Below are 19,475 nucleotides of genomic sequence, written 5' to 3'. Positions count from 1 at the left end.
TATGAAAGGCGGATGGCCTAGACGGATGTGGCAGAGATAGGCAACTGGTAGGCAGAGAGGCAAGGGGAGGGGGAGGGCAAGGAGTCAAAGCTGATGCCAGCTTTTGACTCACTGACAGCCCTAATCCTAGTTAAGTCTTCTCAAACACCACCCCCTAGATTCCACCGGATTTTCCTCCAAATATGTTTCACAGACAGAAGCATGTTGTGTGTACTTTTATGTGTATAGAGTGTTTCCTTTATTGGACTCTCGGTGGTGGCCCCTGCCTGAGGTGTCAGTACCACCGGGTGTGGTGCCATGGAAAACAGCGTCACTTAGCCAGACCTCAGCTCGTTGATTGGGAGAGAGTGGACCACCACTTGATGCTTTTTATGACTGTGTGCACAGCCCGTTTCGCCTGAATTCCTAGATCGCAGAGACACCCCACTAGGGTGGCTAGAGGGTAATAACACCAGTATATGCTGGTGACAGAGGAGCTGGTCTGCAGCCTTGTCACTTTTTATGGGCCCGGTGAAGAAGAAAGTGATGTGCCGCAAGGACAGACATTGAATGGGAAAGAGGGACATGGCAGGCGTTCTTCAGACTGTTATCAATCCCGCATATGATGCCGATGCCATTCCTATCCCCACCCCATAGCCTGTAATGAAATAATAAATCAGATTTGTGGCATTGGTAAGATGAAAAGCTTTCTTGAAGATGAAATCAGCCTCCTGGGTCCGTGGTTATATAACCAAGGGCGGAAAGTGCTTTCCTCACTTGAGAGGTAATTGTTACCAGGTTGTTTGTGGGCCAGCACCACAAAAACCACCGCTCTTGATTACTGTATTGCCCTCTTTAATTCCAACTGCTCAGCTTGGCTTGTGATGTTGGAGGAGACAGGGAGGAGATGAAGGCAAAGCCAAGAAGGGGAGAGGTTTGGAAAGGAGAGGGGGGGGAGGACTGGGGTGTAGGAGCCCAGCCTTGTGGTTGTTGTGACTGAAACAAGGGATGCTGAGATGTGATCTGGAAACGATTCCTTGTTGTGCCAGAAACATCATGTGTGGGCCTATGTGGGACGTGAGGAACCTCTCATAGACCAAATCCTGATGTTAGACAGCAGGGATATTTGTCCAAGATGCTAAATTGTAAAAAGCTGCAATGGTGCTTAGTAACTGCTTGGGTTGCTTCCCAGTAACCTCGGAGTTCCAGAGGCAACATTTAGGGAAACTGTTTGAGATCAGATATAAACATTACTCAGGAGAACCACTTGTATTTCTAACTTGTCATTTGATGTATAGAAATTAAGTAGGGCTGGTATATTTGATGGGCATGGAAACCCTCTTTTGATGATATAGAACGTTAGACTAGACTTTTTCCTAAAGTTTGGATTCAAATCCTCATGTGGCCAAGAAGCCCATATAGTGTGACTTTGGGCCAGTAACACACGTTTGCTTAATTGCCCTTGGAGGAAAGGTGGGATGAATATTTAAAAGAAATCAAATCCTTTTGCTAAAAGAAGGAGGAGGGCTATTCATCTTCAATGGATAACATTGTTTTGGATAACATTATTTTAAGAATGAAATGCTTTTCTGCTTTTCCAGAGTTTAATTCTGAACATAGGACAGAGCATGTCTTTGGCCATGCCTAGCCTTGCCAGCCTTCAGAAATCTGATCTTTTTTCCCATCTCATCTGACTTTGTTCTTCTAAAGGACTAGAGACTATATGAGCCATTGTCTGCCTGGCCACCTTAGAGGGCTTCCTTCTTTTCTTCCTTCCATAAGATGGCTGCCCAGCATTGAAGTATGGAGGTGGTTCATAAGAGCGCTTTATCCAGTTATCCATATACAGTCACATTGTTGTGAGAGGGGAGAGGACAGACATGGGGGGCTAGGGAAGGGCAGAGTAAGGGACAAGACCAGGAATGTCCTGAGGTCTAGCTTTCAAAGGTCCTTGAAGTCATTCAGTTTGGCTTCTGTAGCTGGCACTTTTCTATATTATAAAGTAGGGCTCTCCTTTCTTACTTTGCAAGTATGGCATGAAGTTTGGATCTAACGCAGTGGAGGCTGGTGGCTCTTTTTCCACAGGGGCAGTCAGTCCACTCTGGTACTTTGTCCCAACTTTGTAGCTGCTATGAACACCATCCTCAAAATAAAGAGCTTGCCACTAGCACAAAACTGGAGTTACGTGCCTCTACTGAACTAATGCTGTCTGTCAAGTACTGTTAGGGTAACTAGAAAAGGGGGTTATAGTAAAGGAGCTAACAGAAGGGAGGATATACAGACACTCCCATTTAATTTGCAAAATCATCTGATGTCTCTGTTGGATGTTTGAAAGGGGAACCCCCCCCTGATCTGAAACTGCATAGGTGAGCCCATTCATAGCTGTCCGTCCACCCCTGGTCTGTCTAAGATGTGGAATGTGGGGAAGATTATTGTGCACAGTTATCATCTGGACTTTTACATGTCCAGAGATTTGTTGAGTATTTGGATACTTACATGACTGTAAAAGGAAAAAAAAATCTGCAGAACGTTAAAACACACCCACCCACCCACGCACGCACGTACTCCAGGCATCCACTAGTACAAACCCAGAGGAATAAACCATAATATGCTTGAAGTTCATAACCAATGTCAGCTGTGGTTTTTTATTTTAGCTTTTGGTGTGTTCTGTTTTTGTTTCCTTCTTTGCAGGTCAGTCATGTGGAGGCCGTTTGAATTCCAAAGATGCCGGCTACATCACTTCACCTGGCTACCCACAGGACTACCCCTCCCATCAGAACTGTGAATGGATCATTTACGCCCCAGAACCCAATCAGAAGATTATCCTCAGCTTCAACCCTCACTTTGAAATTGAGAAACACGATTGCAAGTAAGGGCTTTTTTTTTGTGTCCTTCCCCCCTCACCCTCAGCTCTCCTCCCTACCAACTTCCCCTGGCTTGGACAATCAGTCTGTTTCTCCTGTTTGTTATGTTTCTGCTGTCTTCAGTCCCATCACGTGATGGGTGCAATATATCCTTAAAAACTGATGCAGAAGATAAGAGGGATGGATGAGTGTGGATAAACAGTAGGTTGGAATTTTGGGACTGAAAATGACAACACCATTCTGCACAGCTGTGTGTCATAGATCGGGCTTGGAGCATAGTTAATAGTTAATAAACAAGAATCTCTGATGGGCTTTTGGTATGTCTCATCTGTTTTTCATGAACACACAATTCCAGTGGTGCAATGCTGGAACCTAGGAGGTTGTAGATTAAAGTTAGCAGTGAATGTGTGTGGAGCCATAGTCTGGGACCAAAAATATCTTTGCCTTTTAATCCTAGTTTTCACATTTACTACAGGCATCATCATGTTACCCATGTACGTAGGTAAGCATTGTCAGTAGCTCCAATTCTCTTATGGACAAGAAAGTACTCGCTGTGTATCCGATGTGCAAAGCAGGCAAACTACCTTCTTCTGAGCTGCAGGGGATCTGTATGAAGCTCCATCCTATAAGCATCCCTGTTTGGTTGGAAGGCCTATGCTGCAACAAGACAACTCTCCTGTGGCCCTAAGCATGTTATGTGGGATTAAATTCCACTGAGCTCAGTGGAACCTATGACAGCATGCTCAAAGCCAATTTATTAGCACAGCTGTAAACTTGAGGCTGAACACACATTTTGTCCCAATTCAGACTAGGATAAGGAAAGGGCTGAGGCTCTGTGTTTAAGCACTTGTGCATACCTTGGACATCCTGGGCCAGTTCCCAGAGGATGGATTGGGTGACAGGCAGTGAGGAAGACTCCCAATGAGAGAGATCCTGGGGAGTTGCTGCTGGCCAGAGTCTACCGTTGTTGGAGGCAAGCTAGCTCTCAACAGCGGCTGGTGAGGAATATGAGCTGGAGAGTGCGGTGGCACTCCTGTCCTTCCACAGAAGGGTGTCTATTGTGGGAAAAGAATGCTGGACTAGATAGGCTGTTGGTGTGACCCAGCATGACCTTCTGTGTGTCTTTATTCTTCCACTGTATTTGGCTTCCTTGACTCAAATTGGTGGCAACTCTCCAGAATCTCAGGCAGAAGTCCTTCCACTCTCTGCTACTTGATCTTTTTAATTGCAGGTGTTGGAAGTTGAACCTGAGACCTTCTGCATGCAAAGCATGTTCTCAGTCACCAGTCTGTAGACCTTCCCTACAACAGAGCCTCATGATCTAATTCAAGATATGCCAGTCTTGGCAATTGTGAGGCAGGCTGGAAGCATAACTCCTTTCAGGGCAGTGCAGTGAGATTGCTGCTTGGGTATTGCAACAGCTGGCTGAGAACAAGCCCTGGCGCACATTTGACAGCAATGGATTTAACTGATTCCTATGACTTCAGTGTTAATATTTCACAGTGTTATGATGCAGCATTTAGCTGTTGAAGAAGATACTGATGGCAAAGACCACTGTTGTTGCCACTACCCTCAACATTATACTTGATTTATAATGAGGGGCAGAAAATCTGTTTCAGAGCATGGTGACCCCATTAATCTCACCTGCAGTAAGGAGATGATGGTAGGTGGACCAGATACAGAAAAGGGAAGGAATTTTATTTTAATTTATTAAATAAGTGTACTGACCCCATGCAAGGCAAGAACATCTGTACTTCCTCATACAGTATTTCCTCTTCTGAACAGTTAATGCTACAGCCTTGTCTTCCTCTTCAGCTGGTCACTTTGGATTACTCCAGGTCCTCCAGGGGTTATTAAACTACAGCTCCCATCAGCCCTAGCCACGGGTAAGGGATGATAGGAATAATGCAACAACATTGGGAGGACCACAGATAGAAAGCCTTAGATAGAATTCCCCATAAGGATGGAAGGGGTTTGTTCTTTTTCTTCAGAAATCGGGAAGATTCAACTACACTTGGTGGATTGCAAGATCAGGGAGCCCAATGTCCAAGAAAAACAATTAGCAGCTAGTAAGAAATAATTAACAGCTTCAGTGAACACCATTAAAAGCATGAATTAATGAGGTAGTCCCTTGGGTCTTGCAGCCCTATTTGAACGTCTGTAGCCTAGAGACTGTCTAAAACATACAGCTTTTTCTGACTGTCTAGAACTGGGTTTAATCCTTCCGTCTTCCTTCCCCATGGTTTTAAATCCTGTTTATTTCAGAGGTATGGGACACAGTAGCTCTTCGACTGTACAGACAGTAAAGATGGCAGCAACTGTCTATACCCTTTCATCTACTGTAATTACAGGAGTAAGGAACAGGAAAACATTTCTGTTGTGTGCATTTTGTTTTGAACCTAACTAGATCACCCTTTAGAAAAATATATGAACTACAGTGCAGTTTTTTTTGTGATGTGCACTTCTCGCATAACAGTAGACAAAGGCACATTTTATTGAAAATCAGATATAAAATTCATTGTATTCTGAGAAATTGCTTACTAAACTAATATACATCATAGTCAACATTAGAAAGAAATGTATGCACAACATTTGTGTGAAATTTCATGTGAACTGGAAAAAATCCCACTGATTTATAAGTAACTTGAGACTGGAAAAAAACAAGAAACTGAGAGAAACTGAAATTGTCATGTTTGTTCGTCATTCTAACAGAAGATTGTGGTAAATTCATAAAGTTGCTTCCCTCTTTTTGTGTGAAGGCAATTCTTTGCATCCCCTGCAACTTATGTTTAAGATCTATTTTGGGACAGAAAAATGTAGGATTGCTCTGGTGGTTACCTGTGCCAGGGATTGGGAACTCCTGAGATTCCAGGGGGCATTTTTGTTCATCCGGGACCCTCTTGGTTCCCTACCCCCAAACTCTCTAAAATTATTTTTCTTCTACTGTGACCCTTGCATATCAAATTGTGCTCCTAGAACCTTATGGGAGTGACTTGCCCTTTGCAGGTCCATTTGCCCTTCTAAGGACCTATTTCAGTTTAGAAAGGCCTTTTGTTGGTTTAAAAAATGGGAGGGAGGGAGGGAGGGAAGGAAGGAAGGAAGGAAGGAAGGAAGAAAGAAAGAAAGAAAGAAAGAAAAAGAAGGAAGGGCCTGGGGTGTGTGTGGTGAGGTTGGATAATGGAAGCGTCCCCCTCTTAGCTCTCTTCCTGAGCCCTGGTCCTCCACTGTGGTTGAATGCTGAAGCCTGAGAGAAGATACCTGGTGCTTTCCACAGGAGCAGCTGGTGACAACTTGGTTAAAGCAAGAAATAAGTTCAGTGGCTTCTCCAAAGAGCTGTGCCAACTTCAAAAACACCCCCTCCCTTTCAGAGAACGGCTGCCATTCAGAGTAGACCACGCTTGGTTCGAGACCACATGGGTCTATTTTATGCCTAACCTCCAAGAGTGGGGAGGTTGGCAAGGAAATGAGGCAGAGCCTTTTTTTTCCAGCAGCATCCAGACTGTGGAATTCCTTCCCTGAGGAGGTCAAATTGGCTTTATTTGTACATAGCTGTAGCCAGGCTTTTAATTGTTGTTGTTCCCTTTAGCTTTTCATGAGTTCCGAAACAGGATTGTTTTAAGATTTGTATGTTGCCTCAGATAAATATAACTCAACCCTGGTGACCTGGAGTATCTGGAATTGTGTTTTAAACCTAGCAGAAACCATCAAATGCAAGTGCAAACAACAAAGGGAGATTTTTTCCCCCCTGTCAAAACCATGGGCTCTGCTGAGACCCCACACCTAGTCATGGTTTGTGCTAATGATAGCTTAGAAGCCAACCCCTCATCTAGGTCTGCCTTTTTTGCTTTCTTTGTCTGCATAGCATACCAGTATTTAGAGTTGCTGCTCTGCTTTTGCTTTCTCCTGGCTCAGCACTCCCATTTCAAAGGAGCAAAGGTTTCTGGAGGCAAAGCAGCATGCTTTAATTCATGGTTTGAAGTCATATGTCATGTATTTCTGAAGGTCCTATTCTGATAGAAGCAACGGCAATGCATAATAGAACAGATTTCACAACTGAAAACCATGGAGATAAGAGTCTCATTTCATAACAATCAAACTCCGTAGACTCCTTTAAATTAAGAAGCTTCATTTGTTTATTCTATTGCAGAGTTTTGAATTTCTGGTAAAATTCCCTTTTGCTATGCAGTAGAGGTACAAAGACTCGCAGACTAGAAGAGCTGCCAACTCTTCAGAGTCCATCCCATTCTCATTAACTAGCATTTAAAGTCTCAATAACTCACTCTGGGACATTTGTAGGAGAAAGAATAAAAAATGTTTTGTTACTTACAGTTGCTTGAAATTACAGACTTGTGCATGCTGCTTTTTTTACTGCACACATACTTAGCAAGGGACTGAACAGGTCAATGACAGCAAACAACTGTTGCCAACAGACCAAAGAGAAAAAGACCTCAGCAGAGAGGTGGGGCTCTCTTTGAAATCAAAGGCTGAAATGAACAATTGGTTAGTGCTGGATAGACAGACAATCACCTCAGCCCAGAAAAGTCCCTCCCAGTCACACAAATCCCAGAGAATTATGTGAGGTTGCAAACAAAACTCCCACATATTCATGGTGGTTATCTAGTTGGAGGGGGAGGCCAATGCCCCCTCTTGGACATGTGATAAGCTGCACTATTGTTGCTCTGTGACCCATAATCACAGGGAATGGGCGTGTCCTTTCTTACTCTCCTGGAAGCTTGGAACCGACCGGGATGGTGAAGCCTTTTCTTTATAAAAAAAAAGAGAGAGGGGGCAAAAATTTCCACCACGTATTATGGCTTGGTCCCATATGTTACCAGGGGACATATGGCCCCATCCCTAATGTCATCCAGATCATGGAGGGGCTGTGGAAGCCCTCTTGCCCCAACATCAAGTTCAGTGTATACATTTCATCTCTTTGTCTGCTTCTTTGCTGCAGAGGTGACCGACCGCCTATGAGCTACTTTGAAACAATCATGAGAAATACATATATAGTACAGCTTCTCACTGTCAGCAGGAAGTTAAACACGCTTAAAAGGCAACTAAACTAAGCAGGCATGCAAAAAGAATCAGATTTCATTAAATGATGGGGCAGGTGGTAGTCTTCCTGGCATTTGAGAATATTCTTTTTCATTATTGTCATCGTCGTCGTCATCGAGATTGCTCAGAAATGCTCCATGCGGAGACTGATGTGACCATAGTAGCAAGAAAAGCTTAGTGTAGAAGGTCTGCATAATTTATTTGTGGTTAATGTTGTCAGCTTGAACTTGGGGCATTTAAACATAGTTAAATCTGACATGTTTGCATTTGAAAGGCTCAGGCTGCTAACTCCACTTACCTGGGAGGAAGGGGATTAATCTGCTCACAAGTAGGCTTGCACTGTTAGAATCTGATTTGTCCTTTTAACTATTTGCATATGCAAAGTGGTTAAAAAGATATCTTTTTACCTAGCATCTTGCTCTGCACTGCACATTACTGTAAAACCTGTTTGTACTTAATTATGTTATATTGCCTTGCTGAACTGGGCCCTTAATATGGTTGCATATAATTTGCATGTTAAATTTGTCACAATATAGGAATCTTTGTCTTTCAAAGATAGCCTGACCCTTAAAGATGCCCTATTTTCAGCACAGCTGAATCACTCCACAAAAGATGGCTCTAATCGGATTTTTGAATATGTGAGATGTTCAAGGAGTACTTTACCATTGCCTTCCCATGCTATATTTGTATAAGGTGGAAAATTTGTACTGAGTCTCCTGAGTCTTAATCTTTGTCTTGCACACCACATTGGCTCTTGCATGCACCTGTGCATATGAGGAGAGCTTTTTGTGAATTGACATCCAGTTGTTACATTTGCAGGTGGCAAGTGCCAGAAATGGGGCAATGAAGGCCAGTCTAGGTTCAAACACAGGGCAGTCCTCAAAGAGTAACACAAGAATAGGCAAGAGTCGAAAGCTAGCACATAAATTACTTGAAGATCAAGGTTTGCACTCTGTGATGGTTTTCAATTGTTTTGGCCAAAGGGTTTGAGGCAGTAGTCTGATGAAAACACTATTCATTTTGGGACCAGGAGATGCAAAGGTCGTAAAAGACAGGTCATTCTAAGAATATCAAGAAATGTGGTATGGCCAGCAGAGAGAATGATTATGAGCACCCCTAGACCTCTAGGATAAGGGACTCAGCCTCCATGAAGAAGGACTGAAGGTCAAAGACCTGTGGTCAGTACTTTCAACCATGAGGAACATCTCCAGGGGCCAGGTGGAAACATTGTGCTGGCATGCAAAGTCCCTGTGTATGAGATTGCTGAAGACCCTGATAATTATTATAGCCATAGTCAGCAGGGTGAGATGGTCAGGACTTCCTAGTGGCAGCCATACAGAAGGATTGACAGGAGACCCTGTTTGGGAGGTGGTTGCATCAGCCTCCCCCTGTGAGTCATTTCACAGCACCCCGGACAACAGCTGCCTGGCCACCCATTGATCCTGAGACAGAGCTGTATCAAGTCTAGGCCAGTCTCCTCAAGTTAGCTCATTGAACACTTTGTCAACCAGTTCTGGCTGAAGTTCATCCATGAGGGCTGCTTTATTCCACTTCCAGGTCCTGAGCTAACATCTGACAACACCTTGGATATATGGCGATAAACTCTCTGCCTTGCTGAAGGCACCAGCTGTTGTTCAGCTGTCTCTAACTTGCCAGGTTGTGTTGGTGCAACTAGTAGGGCAATGGCCCACTTAGCAGCAGGTCCCATAGACTAATCACAACACCCACTTTAACCTGGTCATCCAGGAGGTCTTCAGGGCAGAGCTGCTTCACAGACAAATCACAGTTTATTGGGGAAGCAGAGCATCCATCTGGAAAGCCATGAAACTTCTCTGGAGGAGGGACTGGACACTTGCACATTGCCGTGATAACATCACCTGTAGATTATTCGCCTGGGCTTGCAGAGAGGCTGCTTCAGCAGTTAGTTGGGCAACCTGGTTCAAAAGGTGCCTTGTTTAGATGCAACACAACTTCCATGCTACCAAATGTGGGCAGAAGATAAATTTACATTTGCAGGTGACAAGTGCTAGAAACTGGGCCATAAAGGCCGGTCTGTTTCCAAACATAGGACAATCGTAAGGAAGTTACACAAGAATACGCAGGCATCCAAAGCCAAATGACCACTCGAGGCGCAGGCAGGGGCATGGCCAAAGGACAATCCAAGAATGGCAGGTAGGTAAGAGTTTCAGGCAAGGAATGCAGAAGCTAAGTGAGACAGAAGCCAAATATATATTGTCTTCCACAGCTTGGACTGGCTGAGATAGTTGTATTTTTGGTCCTTTTACGTGACCCTCCCCTCCACCAAATATAGCTGATTCTGCATCACTATCAGCTGCCAACGGATAGCCTTGAAGATGCTGGCTTCTCACATGGCAGGTGTTCTGTTTTAACAGCCTAGCAGATCTGATTGGCTTGGCAACATGGTGTTATTATCCCCTTCTCTGTATGATCCCTGTTTTGGTGGGGTTACCCACGTGCCTCTGTGGGCCCCCCCCCATGGTCTTGCACAACAATAATGCCTCCCGCTGCTGCTCCAGAGTGAGGGGCCTCCCTTGGCCTGACCAAAAGCCGCCTCTGCCTGTGTGGTTAATTTTTTTGGGGGGGGGATTTAATAGGCAGGGGTGAAGAGAGGGAAGGGTTGCCAGTGAAGTTGCAACTGGGGATGAAAGAGAATGTAAAAGTGAATGTTCATTAAAAATATTTTTCAAAAGGAATATCTGTAACTGGCTAATGGTAAGATCAAAACTGACAAGTCTTTGGGGCGACTCTCATTCTCGTATTAGGCTTGCCTTACCTTTGGGCTGAGGTGTGATTTGCAGAGTGGCAGTTGTGTGTTTTAAAAATTGTGTACAAAGGGCTAAATATATTCATCATTCCATTTTCATCCCTGTGATGTGGAGGCTTGTTCATCCATTTTGTGTGTGTGTGTGTGTGTGGTTGTGTGTGTGTGTGTGTGTGGTTGTGTGTGTGTGTGTCTTTGCATTCAGAGCTTGGGGGAAAGAATTACCTTTTTCAATTGCAACTCCCAGAATCCCCCAGCCAGCCAGGGAGCTGAAGATTCTGGGAGTGGTTATCAGAAACAGAAATATTGTCCAGGCTCCGCGTGTATTTCTGTGTCCCCCCCCCCATTAGCGAAAGATTCTGCATTTGCCTTCCCCATTAGGGAAAGGATCATTGGGCACAATCAAAGCCTCTTTCGCCCCCACTGCTTCGCTTCTGCTCCAGGAAAGCGTCTTAGTTTTTGGAAAGCACTTCAGAACCCAAGAAAATTGGCTTCCTTCCATCCTTGCGCCCTGTGTGTGTATTTGTGACAGTAGGCACAGCCGGGACCCTTCAATACTTGCGGGATGAGCATTTTTCCGAAAGGGAGGCTGGAAGCTGAGCCATTGTCTGCTCGGCTGCCCTTCAGAAGCAATGACACAGCAGTCAACCGAGAGCGAAAGGGGAAAGGGGAACAGAAGCTCTGATTAGAGGCCTGCCAAACTATTCGGAAATAACTGTAATAGCCCCCGTCTGCTTGCCGTTTCCCCAGCGAGTGCAGCTGCCATTTTTCCTATCACTGCTCCTCGGGCCCCACGCTGTGGGATTTGGGTATCTGCTATTTGAACCGGGAAGGGGGCTTCTCATTTGAACGGAGCGTGCTGCTTTTCTTGAAAGGTTGCCATTCTGTCACATCCTCGTCGGGCAAAGTCCTGCTGCCCTGCTCGTGCCTGAGATTTATTTTTGACCCAGCAGAGAGACTTGAACCAGGAGTTGAGTGATGATCACGATGATGATTATGATGATGACTTATTCCTCCCCCCCTTCCTCCCCCAGCAGAAAGAGATCCACTTGGTCACGTAGCTGTCCTGCCAGGGTTTCTATAATTGCTGCTTCCTGAGCCTTTGCCCTGCTGCTCGATTTGAGAGTTTCCGACTCTGAAGCCTCATCAGTATGGGAATCGCTCCATGGAAGGCCCACCTTCTCCACCCGCCCGCTCCCTCCCACTGCATCGTTCACATTTCGGGGTTTTTTTTTTTTGCTTCCATATGCATGTATTCTCTTTCTCAACCCCCAAACGCTCCAGTTTCTGAATTAATGCCGCTGAAATGTGCCACCCACTGTTCTACACTAGACTAATCATCATGACGCTGAAGGGTCGTGTGGGGTGTTTGGTGGGCTTTTTCATCCCGAGTCTGTCTTGTCTAAACAGGCTCCTGCTACATCAGTAGTGAAACAGCCTCTCTTCCACACTGAAATAAAGACATTTCAAAGAGGGATCCACGATCACCCACCCAGCATGTTTTCCTTCGTCATCATTTAGTGAACATGACATTCAATTGAATTATGAGCAACCCAGCGGACATCCTGTCTCCTCCACAGCCTCACATTCTGCTGGGTCCCTCACATGGGGTGCCTCTGTGGCTTCCGCAGCGGCAGCTTGCAGCCCCCTCTGGTGGTGACATGTCAGGGAGAATCCACGACACCATCTCTCCGGATGGTGGTTCTTTGGAGAGAAAGTGGTGGGAGATTGCCATGGCTGTGGCTAAAGAGATCATGTGAAGAGAAGAACGAACATGAAATCCCACAGGCAAGATTGCACTCTGCACACACTCTCTCTTTCTCGCTCTCTCGGTTTTAAAACAAAAACAGGATGCAGTGCGAATTACTGCAAGAAACCCGTGCAAAATCTTCAGGTATAGTGGACAAATCTCAAAAGGCCAGTACTTTGAGGATTCAGAGAGCAGCCTTTATGCATTAGCCACAGCATCCGCTGTGCTTTAGAAGTGCTGTCTTGATCCTGGAAAAGAGATCAGCTGCCTCCAGAGTATATTAACAGCATTGATTCCAAACCCAGTCTCTTTCTTCTTTCCCTGAGATAATGTGGTTCCTTAAGGATTCTTGTTTCAAGGCCCTGAGATTGGAGGCAGTGGGCAAATCTGTACAGGAGGAGGCATTTCATGTAACCAAAACAAAACAAATTGAAATTAAGAGATCAGACCCGAGAGCAGTGTTGTTTTAGCTCTGGATATATTGGGGCCTTATTGTTTTGGCCTGGCTTCCCACCTCTGGACCTAAGAAACAGAAAGAAAAAAAAAACCCACTTCTTAGGGCTGTGTATCAGATTACTTCAAAGACTTCGACATATGCTGCTGCCCAGCGTGTCACTTCTGCATTTATATAGCATTTCTGCCCTGATTTCATAGAAGGGAAACTAAATGAAACAGGCTATGATCTATATCATTTTTGTTCCAGAGTGATGAGATTCAATGAAATTAGAGACTCCTATTCCTGGCTAAACGGATTTAGCACTGAGGTGTACAAGCAACTTCTTCCAGATGGCTTGTGTGAACTCTGCGCCTGAACTAGGCTGGGCTGAGAGTTTCTTTGGTGCAGATATTTCAGATACCCCATGGATCGCCTTTCCTTGATGAAAGTCGTGTTGTTGGACTTGATTTCACTAGCAGACGTTTCTGCTCAGAGCTGCGCCTTCTCCCTTCATGGAATATCTTCAAAGCCTGGGGTGCTGCTTCTCAGAGGCAAAGCAGGGCATCGTTTCAAGCTTTGTTAATGACCTTCTGATTCCCTACAACTCCGTCCAACCCCTCGTTCTGTTTTTGCTGAATATCTTCAAATTCCGGATGCCTTTTGTCCAGTGCAGGATCCCGAATGACGTTTTAATTGCATTTCGGTTACTCAAAAAGAAAGAAATGTCTACAAAAGCTACAAGCCGCTGAGGCGCAACTGCTGTGTGTTGTGGAACGTACTTTTTTCCAACATGTACAATAGGGTTGGAGGGAGCAGGACAAGCCAGTGCTGCAGCCACGTGACTCTCCTCCTCCTCCTCCATTTAGTGAGATGACAGCCCTCTAACTGGAAAAGTAACTGAAAGTTATGTTATACCATGAAAGGAAAAAGAAAATAAATAAAAAGTGGATTGTTTATAGGGCTGTTGTGCAGAGATCATCTAAGTCTGGCATTTCGAGTCCTCCAGAGCTAGAGATATTGCTGGGTGTCGGGGGAGTATTAAGGAATTAAGAGTAACATTATGCAAAGGTATGGTAGGACTGCAGTATCCATGAGGGATCAGTTCCTTCTTCCCTGCAGATGCCAAAAACATAAGAGTATTGAACAGCGTGCATTGCATGGTCTCTGTCTCCCTCTAGTGGCCTTTTCTTAGAAATGCATACAAATACATATTTCTGGGTTTTTTCATTTAGTACTTTCAGGCAGCAGATAAGTGAATCAGCGTATATTGATCCCATAGATAGGGGAATCCTACTGTACTTCAAATCAGTGGTCCCCAACGTTGGGCCTCCAGATGTTCTTGGACTACATCTCCCAGAAGCCTTCACCACCGCCTCTGCTGGCCAGGATTTCTGGGAGTTGAAGTCCGAGAACATCTGGAGGCCCAAGGCTGGGGACCACTGCTTCAAATGGTATAAGAGCAGGAACTTGTTCCATGGCAGTTTTGCATACACATGGATTTTTGCTCTTCCTTTTTATATACAGTGGTGCCCCGCATAGCGAGGTTAATCTGTTCTGGACTAACCCTCGCTATGCGGAATCGTCGCTAAACGGGTAGGGGAAACGTATTGAAAAGCATTAAACTTAGTTTAATGCGTTCCAATACCTTGCTTACTTACCCGTTCAGCGAGGATTCCCCTTGCCGGCAGCCATTTTCGCGCCCTCGCTAAGTGAGGGCAGGGCGCGAAAACGGCTGCTGGCAGCCATTTCCGGGCTTCTGGCGGCCATTTTGGAACCGCCGATCAGCTGTTCGGCGGCTCCAAAATGGCCGCCGCAATACCCAATCTTCGCAATGCGGGTTTTCCCCATTGCGAAGATCGGGTATGTTTCCGTATAGCGATCCCGAAAAAGGGATCACTATATGGAAACATCGCTATACGGTGCACTCGCTAAACGAGGGACCACTGTATATATTTTTGCTCTTCCTTTTTATATATATTTTAAATTGAGGGAAGCCAAAGAAAAAAGAGTGAATCACTGAAGTATGGCTATGACTTGACTGCACATCAAAACACCAGCAGATGCTTATACTGTACTTTTAGACTCCCCAACTTTGGCCCTCCCACATAAGAACACAACGTTGCAAATGGCCTTCTTCCCATCAGCAGAGGTCAAAAAGCAGTTGAGGGAGCAATTACTGGTAGATAATTAGTCAGTGTTTTGAAAATTGATGAATTAGTTCATGCATAAACACTTGGGAAATAATATAAACTTAACTTTAGAACGGGGAAAGCTGCTAGAAATATAAATCATGCATATAAAGGTATGTAAACATATTATTTATCCTCTCACTCTCTCTCTGACTTGAGGAGTGCATTGTGTGTGTGTTTTCAAGCTGAAAACAAGTGGTTTCCATGTGACACAAATCTTCTTATTCTATAACATTGTTGGGAGCAGTCTTGCAGTTTTCAAATTGTACGTGTGTGTCAATATTGAATAAGCAACTTCAGGGACTAAAAGAAATTAGAAAGTGAGATTTGTTTGTTTAACAATTCAGAATTGTTTTCAGGAACTGAGTGAAAAACTGAATGGATACTTCTAGGTCATATTTACACCTACAGTATATTTCACCTGGAAGCCGATTTAAGATGCAAACTTTAGACAGCGTTGTGAACCAAACTTATCAACTGACTTTACTTGGCAATGTGAGGAGAATAAACAAAATCGAGCATTATAAAATCAAATATATGGAGTCTGTTCATAAAAAGGTAGTTTACTCTAGCCCTTTTGCAGTATATTCACACACAAAAATCAACTCAGAGGTAAGTCCTACTGAATTCTAAAGTGCTTCTCCAAAGAAATTTCACTGAACATTGCAGGTTTTATAAGCTAGATCTATGCATGAAATAGACATCACTGACATATACAAAACTGGAAAAGAATTAAGATTTCTGAAACAATTATTTGAAAAAGAGTTATGTGTGAAAGAGACAAATCACTAGCTGATTTTATTTCAAAAGTATATACACACAAAAAAATTATTGTCTCTGAGGAATAATAAGAGGCAAAGATCAACACAGAATAATGCAAAATTGATCACTCATTCATTATATTTTATAAAATTATATTTCACCGCGGTGCTCCTGATAGGAGAATTGTTAGAAGCATTTTGCAAGATCTGGATACTTCTATATGAAACGATATCAATAAATACTTATATCCAACAGTAGGTGGGGAATAGATTGATTAGATCAGGTAAAAGCTCAGACCGAAGGTAGTCCAAATGTTTTTGTTTTACCAGCAGAATGTTCTAAAACTTTTTCTGATTCTTTCATTCCAACTTTGAAATATGACAGTTTCCAGACTGCTTACATTATACAAGATGTACGGTTTTGTATAAACCAGACAATGATGATAGCAAAGCAAACTAGGATTTAACTTACATTTCTGTGGACCAAAGGGTTAAATAAGATAATTCGTAACAATACATATTGTGATCAGCTTGATCTTACCGCAGGATGACAGTTCCCCAGCAGCACTAGAAGAGCCCTATCCATAATTAACAGGGGTAGCCAGACAAAGGAAAATGTTGCATGGATGTTCATTGAGGCAGAAAAAGCTTTCAATAGTGTGGAGTGGCATTATATTGTTGCTTAAATGGATGGACATTTCTTGGATTGTAAATCTTGGGCAAAACGATTATTTCCTGGACATCACTCTATTAATTATCTGGAAGTTTTATATGGAAGGGGGAATCTAGGAAGAGTGTCATTCCAACCATATTCTTCACAATCAGTTTAAACAAATAATTAAGCACTAAACGTGTCTTGCTTAGGCAGAGTTATGGCTACCAACATGCTTGTCCTTCCCCAATTTCCTTTTTTAATGGGTAGTGTCCTAATTTCAGTAACGACTACATATAGGTACCTTGGCAAAAGGTGTTCTCTAATTTCATTTGGGAAAAGAACCAACCAAGAGTGCTTTTAAGAGCATGCCAGGGAAATCATCATCATTATCAGCAGCAGCAGCAGCACTATCAGCATCATCTTAGAACTGCAGAACTGGAAGAGACCCCAAAAAAGAAGATACAGCTTGTCCTGATGTGCTGCCATATACCATCAATCGATATATGCACTGTTGTATTTACATGTGCATGTTCTGAGCACATATGTTACAGGACTGCTCCAAAACAGCATCTACACGGCAGATGTAGATCGCTAAATTGTTACTGCATAGATATTATGGGATAAGCCTAGAACAGATCTAAAACAATATGTATTTTTGTAAGAGGCGAAAACAATACATGTTTTTGTGAGTCTCCTTTTACTGGATAAAAAAGTGTAATGCACAGTCTCAATCAGTGTATAGTCCTTCATTAAAATACCAAATTATGAATGTATTGTATACATGTTGAGTGTTGACCAAACCCACTGTCACAAATCTGACTTTATCAAAAATATGGCTGCAGATGGCCTTAGGGTTTCAAACCATTATCTAGAACAAGGGTTCTAAGGTTTGGGTCACCCAAGTGTTCTTGGACTGCAGTTCTCAGAAGCCTTCACCACCAGCTGTGCTGGTCGGGGGTTTCTGGAATTACAGTCCAAGAACTCTTGAGTTACCCAAGGTTGGGGACCACTGATCTAGAATGTCAAAACATATCTGGAATGGTTAAAAGATGGAATTTACTTTCAGAAGATGTAATGATGGTGCTCACAGGCCACATCTAGGAATTAAAGAGGGATTGATCGTATTCATGGGAAATAGGGCTGCTAGTTATGGTGCCTCCGGTATCAGTGGCCTCTACAGTAAATGCCAGTTGCTTTAGGGATGAGTTGGGCTGCTTGTGGACTGCCCAGAAGCACCTGGTTGGGAACAGGATGTTGGACTAGCCTGGGCCTTTGGGCAGAAGCAAGATAGCTCTTTTTACATGCAACGGGTTGCATTCCAATACAGTGGTGCCTCAACTTATGAACATCCCTACTTACGACCATTTCGACTTACGAATGGCTCTGGTCGCAAAATTTTGCTTTGACTTGCAACTGGAGCTTCGACTTAGAAACAGAAAAAAAAAGCGGGGGAGGTGGGGAAAGTGGGAAATTTGAACTTTCAGTTAACTGTTGGTCAGCGAAGAGGCTGCTTGTTTATACCTCATTCGCCCCAGCGGTTAGAGAGTGTGGATATGGAGAGAGACTTCAGACTGCCTGGTACTGCACTGTACGTACTGTATATATTTTTGGCTTTTTTTTAATTTTTGCTTTTTGGATTTTTGACTTTTTTAAAACAGAGAGACTGCCTGTTCTGGGTGAGTACACTGTATTTACTGTACAGGGTTTTTGCAGCTTGGGTTTGGGCTAGGTGTGGGGGGTTTATGTTTCTCTGCTCTGATGGGTCTTGCAGTATGGCTTTAAAATGTGAAAAGGAGACTGTAATATTAAATTAAAATTAAATGTGAAAATTAGACTGTAATTTTAAAATGTAAAATTTATTTATTTATTTTTGCATTCTGTGGCTCCTAGGGTTTGTGTACTGTGACCTCTCTTTTGTTTTAAAATGTGTGGGTTTAAAATGTGACTCCAAAGTCTTTTTGTTTTAAAATCAGACCATTTTCTGCAAGGGTCTGTGGTGGCTGGCATGTCGTAAAATGGAGTTTAGACTCCAAAGTCTTTTTGTTTTAAAATCAGACCATTTTCTGCAAGGGTCTGTGGTGGCTGGCATGTCGTAAAATGGAGTTTAGACTCCAAAGTCTTTTTGTTTTAAAATCAGAACATTATCTGCAAGAGTCTGTGGTGGCTGGCATGCCGTAAAATGGAGTTTAGACTCCAAAGTGTTTTTGTTTAAAAGGTGTTTGGTTTGGTTTAAAAGGTGTTTGGATTGTAAAGTGTTTGGTTTAAAAAGTGTTTGATTTAAAATGTGTTTTGTTTAAAAGGTGTTTTAGCCTCTAAACTCTCTCCCCCCATTGTCTTCTCTCTCTCTATCCTCTCTCTTTTTGTCCTTAGCAGCATAAACCTTTATCTGAGGGCTCTGTGTGCCCTAGTGATGACCTTCTTTCTTTCTTTCTTTCCTCTTTTCCCCATTGTTCCCTCCCTCCCTCCCTCCTTTCCTGCCCCATTTTTTAACCTAAGTCATCTACAGTAGGTTAAAAGAAGAAAAATTCTCCCCCCAGTGGTAGAGGATGGATTAACTGCTTTTGCATTAGTTCCTATGGGAACAAATGCTTCGACTTGCAATCGGCGCCTCTAGATACAACAACAACAACAACAACAACAAAAAAACAGCCAGAATGGATTAATCGGGTTTCAATGCATTCCTATGGGAAATGCTGATTCGACTTACAACCATTTCGACTTACGACCATATTCTGGAACGGATAATGGTCATAAGTCGAGACACCACTGCATCTGAAAGATTTTGCTACTATGTGAAACCACTCATAAAGGCTACGGTGTGTCATTCTTCCCCTACCAATATTAAAAAGGCCAGATGAGGATTTAGTAAACTCAGGGCTGCTATTCAAAGCAGAAAAGAGGTATCTCTGTTGCCTCTCCCCTCCACCAGTAATATTTAGTAATGCAAAACTCCATCACGTTGGAAGCAGACATGGGGAAATTTGCAGCACCATAATCTCATCAA

At 43.4% G+C, this 19,475-nt stretch overlaps 1 protein-coding gene across 2 annotated transcripts in view; it reads left to right on the top strand.

Annotated features, from left to right (window-relative positions):
• The window catches only part of NRP2 (neuropilin 2), a 249,724-nt gene that overhangs the window by 47,759 nt on the left and 182,490 nt on the right, over positions 1-19,475 (top strand). For both annotated transcript variants that reach the window (XM_020780758.3, XM_020780759.3), the window contains exon 2: positions 2,671-2,848. In XM_020780758.3, coding sequence (XP_020636417.3) covers positions 2,671-2,848 — 178 coding nt within the window. The remainder of the gene's footprint in view (positions 1-2,670; positions 2,849-19,475) is intronic.

This window comes from Pogona vitticeps, chromosome 1 (genome assembly GCF_051106095.1).
Source record: "Pogona vitticeps strain Pit_001003342236 chromosome 1, PviZW2.1, whole genome shotgun sequence".
NCBI classification, from domain to species: Eukaryota; Metazoa; Chordata; class Lepidosauria; order Squamata; family Agamidae; genus Pogona; species Pogona vitticeps.
The sequence above is the reverse complement of the archived record's forward strand: the minus strand, read 5'-3'. Positions and strand labels throughout refer to the sequence as shown.